Source organism: Bactrocera latifrons, unplaced genomic scaffold (genome assembly GCF_001853355.1).
Source record: "Bactrocera latifrons isolate USDA-ARS-PBARC rearing strain unplaced genomic scaffold, ASM185335v1 scaffold_112, whole genome shotgun sequence".
NCBI classification, from domain to species: domain Eukaryota; kingdom Metazoa; phylum Arthropoda; class Insecta; order Diptera; family Tephritidae; genus Bactrocera; species Bactrocera latifrons.
The window spans coordinates 196,422-205,523 of record NW_017534542.1 but is presented as its reverse complement, the minus strand read 5'-3'; the positions used below and the strand labels follow the sequence as shown (position 1 = coordinate 205,523).

Below are 9,102 nucleotides of genomic sequence, written 5' to 3'. Positions count from 1 at the left end.
AAAATATTAAAAAATTAAATAAGCAACTTAGTGAAATTCAAAACTACAAAAACCAAAACCAAAAACACGCTTTCATGCCATTAGCAGTTGTATCAATGTTGCAGCAACAAAAATGTTTAGAAACATTGGACGAGCAGCAGCAAAAAAAGCAAGCAACAGCGGCAGCTGAAGTAGGCAGCCCGCAGCGTCTAAACGCAGAAACACGGCTTACAAACGCTTTCAACGCCACTTGTAAAGAGGAACAACGCACAGCTTGGCAACATGTTGCCGCAACAGAACAACAATCCCAACAGCAAGTTAATAGTGAGAAAAGCTTGCGCAAAACTACTAATCTACACCATGTTGGGATAACAGATAAATGCATGCTAAATGCGGCCGCACGCCAACGGACACATGTGGCCAGCAACATTACACACACCACGTACACAAACGTAGCAACATTGGTTGAGCACATCGAAGCCAATGTGGCATTAGGAAAAGTATTAAATAAATCAAAAGAACAAACAGCAACGCTCCATGTGGCAAACAGCATTGGCAATAAAGTGCTTAGCAACATGTTGCCGCAACATACAACGCTGGCGCGTTTGAAGACGAAACGTGCGCGCCACCAAAGTGTTGCTGCGGTGCAAAGTGCTGAGAAGCGTGCAAAAATTGCCAACGCCAAAGCGAAGGCGACAAAATTAAATACAACAACAACAACAATAATAGCAACAACAAATAATCAAAGCACACAAAGTGCAGAAATGTGCGAAATGACCGCGCCTACGGGCGAGCCGTCGGTCAAGCAACAACAACAACGCCAACACCAACACCATAACACCGAAAAGACGATAGATTTCAATAGTCGACGGCGACGCGGACGCCTAAGGGCTGTCAATGTGCATAACGCTGTCTGTGGTAATGGTCTAACGGCCAGCGTATGTCGGGCGCTGATGTGGCTTGCCAGATATTTGGAAAAGGTCGCGCACAATCGCGCCAGCGCCGGCTATGATCAAAGTGATCCCTTGCTATATTTGTTATCGGTGTTGTTATCGTTAATCGTTGTTAATGTAAATAGAGTTGCCAGTTTAGTGAATGAATACAAATGTGAAGTAAATAGTAATGCGTTATTTAATAATAAAGCAAATACCAACAACACCACCAACACACCAAATACTAACAGCGCTAAAAATAATAAAAATCACAAAATCATTACTAATCAGAGCATTGAGTTGATTAGCGAGTCTGGCGGCGCTGTGGACTCGTTGCAATTGCCGGAAAGTGGCGTCGCCAACGAGGAGAGTGACGAAGATAAAACCTCCGTAGACGCGCCTGAGTCCGAGTCCGAATCCAAGTCCGAGTCCGCGCAAGTGGCTAAAGCGAAAAACAATAACAAGATAAACGCACAAAATACAGTTATGACGCTTGAACGCAACGCGTTGGCGCTCACCGAACGCGTTGGCTTAATCAACGCAAGAAGTGCAACGAAGCGTGGCAAGTCCAATTGCGCAGCAAACGCGCGTGCCAGCGCCACAATAACAACAACAAAAACAGCAGGCGGCACAAGCAAAACATTTGTGGCCATGCAAATGCAGTTACTCTTCTATGCCTTCATCTTATGCACATCCATATTACTTCCAAGCGGCAATAATTTGGTGGCCGCAGCCAAGCCGAAATCCGCTACGCAATTGCAGCAACAAAAGCTATTACAACAACAACAGCAGCTATTACAACAACAACAACAGCAGCAGCAACAACAACAGTATGAGCATCAACATGGTCATCAGGCTCATCAACCGGCTGCCGGTCCAAATGGTGGTTTCGGCATACCCGTCGCTTCCGGCGGCACGGCTGGTGCCGATTTGACACCGCCAACCTATCAGGTCGTTTCATCGCGCGCATCCAATGAGCAGGCGGAATTCATATTCCCCGCTGATCAATCAGACGAGCAAGTCTTCGATCAGGAGAATTTGAATGTAGTGGAATTGGATGATGACGACGATGATGAGGAGGAGGCGAGCCTGAAGAAAACATACGGATTGCATGACAACGGTAAGTCAATTATAATATTCTGCTAATAAATATAAAATTCAAATTGAATCAAAATATGCAAAATATTATTGTAATGACTGAAGTGTGGGTTAAATACTGAAAATAATCCTCTTAAAATACGTGCTAATGTTAATTGATGGTTAAAGCATGTAATATTCTATCTAAGATTAGTCGATAGTTGCACCCTTCTTCTTTTGAACTATCTGTAAGATGTCAAGAAAGAATAATTTCAGCGCTGCTTCTCAACTATAATAGGATGAAGTTGGAAGCAGCTTGTATCTGAACTTCCCTATCCCAATAGTCTAGCTGGAAGTGAAAACGAACGCCTTAGCAGATTCTTCATATCCTCGAGATGCTTCCTCACTTTAGACTCTATTCTATATTCAGTAGTTCCTTGGCACCACAGAATGTGTTGATGTCTTTGTCCAACTGGGATCTTCAAGTTATAACTTCCGAGTAGGACTAAGCTTAACCTAATCTCACATTTGCTGCTTAACAGACTGGTTTGTTTCAATGATGAATCTTTATGGTAGATGAGTTTTTTTCACACTTTGTGTTTTTCCTCTTCGATTTCTGGTTTTCAAACGAGATAAACCTAGTTTGGCATCATGGAAAGAGCCGATTTCAGTTTCTTTTAGCAATTTCAAAAGAAAATCCTCATTAACTGTTTTAAAATTTTAAATGGAACTCTAAGTGCTCATTCCTTACCGCCACATTCAATATGCTTAAATATGTGTTAATATGAAAACGTAAATAATATTTCTCCTTGTTCTTGTTTGGCCGGTCGCAACGAATTCGGTGTGCTCTACACCTCGATAATCGAAGGACAAATGTCAACATAACCTCGATTTTTGAACTGCTTTGACGTGGTTTTTTCGGGATCATCTTACCTTTGTAACGTTATGCGACGATTTCCGGGTTGTAAGCATAGTAATAAGATGAGTCCTGTTTCACATACGTTAACCCGACGATGTTTTTAGAAAAATTTTATTGATATTGGGAATAATTGGGCCTTCACTTTTCTAGGGACGAAATGATCTTTCAAAATGGTTTTCACTGATACTCTCGAAACTAAAACGATGCCAGTAAGATCTCTCGATTTTGAGGTGCTAATTTCTTTATTTTATTGACACGTTGATTATCAGTTGATGTTGATGGCCTTTCTGTTCTTGATTCGACGTCAACGCGTTCTCGACCCTCTTCGAATAGTTTGTACAATTAAAAACATTTACTCGCATCGAAGGTCTTTTTTGCTACATTGGGCACGTTTCGGCACCAGAAATGTGTTTCCGCACACTACATTAAATGGAAAATCTTCCTTGTATAATTTTACTCATCGTTAAAATAGACGAATGTACTTTAAGCACTTCAGAAAGGCAAGAGTATAGTAAATACTAATGATTATTTTGATGTGACATTTGTCACAGATGGCACTGACAATCATATTAAATGAAACAAAAAAATATTTCGTCGACCTAGTTTAAGTTTGAATTATAAATTATAAAGTCTTACCATAGCATATACTTTGAGAATTTTTTTTTCATGTCAAATTTAGTTAGCCAAAATGGCATATCTAACACCAGGGGATTTAGTTAGGTCAAATTCCTGGAATATATTATAATATAACACAGAAGATTCCGTGGAGTTATAATGCTCAACAGGACATTAAGCTCTAACGATAAATATTTAGGATTGCGAAAATGTTTCTGAAATCTTTTGTCGATTGAAAGTAAGAAAAAAATATCTGTGGAAAAAATCCAGAATTTGTTTAATTTAGGTTCTCGTCGAAACCTTGGTTACAACAAATGTGCGACTCAACCTTCAACAACAACCCTCTTCAATATTTGAGAGACCGTCCATAATTTCGAAATTAGCACAATACATTAAATTAGGCCTTCGTTTTTGCATGTAAATAGAGATATATCCTCTTATAGGCATTTTAACATTAGAAAGGCGGGAGTTTAGTTATACCTATATTGCCTGAAAGCAGTCAAAATGACTATTTTCGGAAATGTAGATATAACATATATATGTATGTACATATATTGGAAGTGAAGGAGGAGGCAAAAACAATGATAAATTAATCCATTTATATGTTGTAGAAAAGTCACAAAAATATTAGAAGCTATGTCATTATTTAAATCACTATTTTTTTTAATTGAAATTCGAAAGCAGTCAAAATAACTTTGCTTGGGCTATCTAGTGTTAAAAATATGCAACAAATCTTTAGAATTTGATGTAAGGATTAAAAAGCTAAAACCAAATTCAACATGGTGTGCATTTTTTTAAATTTATTTTGTTCAGAGAAAATGCCTTAATGTAGTAATTAGATATTATAGTGACTACAACCCATAATTATTTGTTCTTGAATATTTGAAACTAATATATTTAACAAATAATAAGCCTTTGCAAATGATGCATATAATCGCCGAAAAATTATTTGCTTCGTCATGAGTAGGTCCACCAGTGTCACTATTTCTTAAGTAAATAGCAACACTACTTTTAGGTTCCATATAACTCCGAATGACCTTCGGGATGTGAGCTTCGTAACTTTTATAGAATTTACTCCGTCTTCTCCTCTATCTCCTCTTTAAATTCGTTTTCGACTGGCTGAGATAAATTTTCAATAAATCATGTGACTATTCTGTTTTAGGAAAGGACTTCTTATTGACTATAACCCGCAACAAATTCATGATGCACCAAACCACAAATATCCAAAAAAATTAAGGAGCATCAAAATACAGCTTTATCGGGACGAGTCGAGCAAGAACGCGTTTCATACCTAAAATATCCTTCAAAATTATTCGAACGGACCCGCAAGAGATGTCGAGCTCTCTTTCCATCTCTATTATCTCTACTATTTGCCCGACAAATTCCAAACAACATACTATTCACTTTTGTAATATTTTCATCAGTTTAAGAGGTGGAAGATCGTCAAGAAAGAAGCATGTCGTCGACGATCTCTCGATCGTTCTTGAAGGCTTTGTATCAATCGTAGGATTGTGTTTTTATAAAATTGAGTCAACAGCCAGTAACTTCCAACATTTGCAAGGGTACCTCACAGGCAATGTCGTTAGAAATGCAAAATGTAGACAAATTCTTTCCTCGATATTTTTTTTTATCAATTATATAAATCGCATCGCACTACTGAGGTGTACCGACTTAAGCAGCTGGTGCGAGCAAATTGGTAGATCGCTACTCGGGTGCTTTTTTGTCACAATATGTTTCAAGTCACTTTTCTTCTCGGCGAATCGCTCAAAAGAAATCAATAAGCATTTTCCACTCTAGTGTTTTCAAATTAGCTTACTGAAAATTTTCACCATGTACTACTGATACCAAGTTTTTTTGGAAAGAAATCGACAAGTCCTTAAATTAATATTTTAGGCTTTTAAGCAGAGCACTATTTTTCGGTTTTAATATTCCTGAGAAAATTATGACATACTTTTTTCCAACTTATTTTTTTCTGATTTTTCCATCTTCAAATTAATAGCTGTATCCATCGTACGGCCGAACTCCAATATTTTGTAGCATTTTTAGAAGTTCGAAAATTGTATTTTATATTTATTGGCACTGCTCATAAAAAATTCATAACTTCACTTCAAATTCAAAATAACGTAAAATCACTTGGCGAATGAATAACGATATAATATAAGCCACTTATATAATATTTACAACTTTTGGGGTTTGGTTATAAAATGGTTATATTGTGTTTATATCTGAGAATGGCAGTTGCAAATTTTATGATATTACATATGTATGTAATTTGATGTAATGAGTCGTAGGCAATAACGAAATTAATTAAAAAAAAAGTTGGGAAATTAAAACAAGAAAATCATATTTCAAAATCTAGATGTGACAGAAAAATTCGTTTAAAATATAATAGATAGAGTTACGTATCAAAATATTCGCATTTGTGACGAATTTCTTTGTTGACCATTTTTATAGCTTAATTTCATTCACTCTTGAATCGAAATCAAAATCTTTCGTAAAGGAAATGCTCAGATTTAATAAACAAATGAAAGTTTTTACTTCTAGAATATTTAGTTTACGATTTTGTTATTATTAAAAAAGGGAAACTTGTGTGCAACCTTAAATAACAAACGTCACCAATATTTCTTTTGAAGATTAATAAATTTAGTAATCGCGATCCCTAACAAATTTTTTAATAAGCCAAATTTGTCAAATTAATTTGTGATCAATTCATACTCTATATTAGTGAACACCACATAAATCGCTCACATGTCCAAACGATAAACAAGAAAAAATGTTAACTTCTGTTGCATCAAATCTTCTTTAATACGCTTCATAGGTGTCTTCCTTAAAGCATAAAGGTTTAAAAAAAATATTAACTCTGATTTGGATCAATTTGCGTGTAAGGCAGCTATATGCTATAGTGGTCGGATCGGCGCAATATAATCGCAGAATGTAGCTCAGCCTTGGATAATATTGTATGCAAATTTCCTTGAAGATTTCTTGTCAAATAAAAACCTAGCCTGGAAGTACTTGGCAATGATCGGTCAGTTTGACGGCAGCTATGTTATAGTTGGGGAAAAAAGGTTTAGTGCAAAATTACAGATTGATTACTCAAAAATTGAAGAACTAGTTAGTCTATCAGACATTGACATGGTTAAATCAACGAGCTGAGTGGGTCAGGCTTATCATTTATACATATGCATAAATACTTATATAGGAGCTCCGATATTTCTTTTTGGGTGATATAAACTTTGTTTCCGAAATTATTATGCTCTGTTCAGGGCATACAAATATGTGAAAAGGCAGTGCATGGAGTAAACTGCTGGATATTTACAGGTTACTCATACGCCATGTGGTAGCATTATTATTTTTGTTTTTTAAGTAGAATAACATTTCTTTGGTGTGTAAAATATTATTGAATCCCGAGAGTTTTGAACTTTTTATGTGTTTGCTTCGCAAACTTATCAATATATAAATATGTATTAGTGCTTTTATGTACATACATACATACTGCTTTGGTATGTTATGTATGATATATGGAATTAGTACGCGTAGATATATGTGGTTTATTTCCGCATTTGTAAGCATAGTGGCAAAGCATAAAAGCAAAGCGTGAGAGTGTCGAAAAAATTTATGACTTTTCAAGTAGCGAAGTTTTCGCGAGTCATAAAAATGTCAGATAGCACCCGAAAGAACTTGAGAAAATATGAAGGATAAATATGGAAATAAATAACAAAAAATGAAAATAAATAATACAAGTATCAATAGTTTTGAATTTGCAGCCAAGTGAAAGATGAAACCGTGTGGGTTTAGAGAGTGGAAGGAAATGTATTTGTATAGCTATGTATGTATGTATGTATATATATCTATATCTATGTGATTGCCATTGGCCCGTGTGTGCTAGCCAAAGGTCAAAACTACAGAAGGAAGCGGATTTCTATACTTACATACATGAAAAGAACATCAATTTATATATATATACATAAATATATATACTAATTTTTATTTAAATATATATTTTCCGCTCACAAAAACGACTATGCATTTTGAATATGCTCCGCGCATACCATTGGCGCCAATTTGCTTTGAATGCCAAAGTTGATTAAAATGCAGCAGTGAAACGAAAACAAAAAAACGACTAAAATAATACAAAAAGTATACACAATGAAAACGCAACAACTCATTTGACAGCTGCAATAATAATAAAATTGCAAATTGCAAATTGAACATTTGTTCGCTGCATACACAAATGCTTCAGTAATACAAACATATATGACCCCTGTGCATATGTGTGTGTGTTTGTGGTGCTGCGCATGGTCGACAAAAGCGCATTCGCGCTCAAAAGTATGCAAAGTATATTGTAGTTCCGCAATGTTTCATTGTGCAAAGGCAAACATTGTTTGCGCCGCAAGTTGTTCGGGCGTGAAATGGCTCATCGAATGGCGCAGCACGTGACGACCGCCAACGCCGTGACATTTAAACAGCTGCCAATAAATAATGTTTCGAAAGTGAAGGTGAAAATTGCAAAATAACGATTTAATCGAATGTTTTTTTGTTTTTGTGTTGTTTTTATGGAGCGCCAATTTCCGTTTTGTTTTTAGTGCTGCCACTCGCTATGCGAAATGTTGTTTTCATACTTTTGTGTGGAGCGGAGTTGTTGCAAATCATTTTGAAGGCATCTAAATGCAAACTTTGTATGAAGCTCATTGTTTCGGCAACACTTGTTTTATTTGTTTTTATTATAATAAGCTGGCAGTACAAGGCTTTAAATACTTAAAGCATATTTATTTAGAAGTATGGCAAAAAATGCATATCAAGGTGGCCTCACATACATACGTGAACTTTCATAATTTTTTTTTTTTTTTTTGAAAATTTTAACACATTTGCGCTTTTATGATTGATAGTTTTAACATTCTACTTTTTCGTTTTATTTTAAGATAAGCCGAAAGCTCAAATTTTCTGAAAAATAATATATTAAAATATTGCATCAGCAATAACTTTTAAACAAGCACCTTAAAATATGCTTCAAATTTGGATCATATTTTTGCCCAACTCAAAGAGCCAAACATATCGGGAACTTTCAAGGTACCCTAGCTTTCAAAATGCCGAAGCTATCTATCTGAAATTTTGTTTTGCTAAATTGATGCCACCAGTTGGAAAAAAAATATTGATATTAAAATAAAGACAGCATTTTTGCTCTATCAGTGGATAGAACTAATTATTTGAGCGAATTATAATTTATGTAGTTGCCACCTTATTTAAAACTCCATTTTATTTGAAAATAAAGAATTTTTAAATGACGATACAAAACACTGTGTAGGTACAAAATTTAAAATTTAATAGAAATTAAAACAGCGTTGCCATATTCACTAAATTCGTATTTATATAAATATAAAATAAAGTAACCTATGTGAAAGGAATTAGTTACATATGTATATGATTGGAAATTAAATTCAGAAATTATTACTTCAAAACAGCAGATTTATGATGTTGTCAGCTGGTTACAATATATTTAAAGCTTAAAAAGAAATTAAAAAAAAAAATTAAAAATACAATTTTTTTTAAATAAATTTAAAAATAACACGAATTTCAAAAAAA

General features: G+C 35.1%; 1 protein-coding gene across 1 annotated transcript in view; it reads left to right on the top strand.

Moving 5' to 3' along the window:
- Positions 1-54: 54 nt before the first annotated feature.
- The window catches only part of LOC108974466, a gene marked incomplete at its 3' end in the record, with an annotated part of 185,911 nt that continues 176,863 nt past the window's right edge, over positions 55-9,102 (top strand). The window contains exon 1 of the mRNA XM_018942324.1: positions 55-2,031. Within this exon, the coding sequence (XP_018797869.1) occupies positions 75-2,031 (1,957 nt within the window). The remainder of the gene's footprint in view (positions 2,032-9,102) is intronic.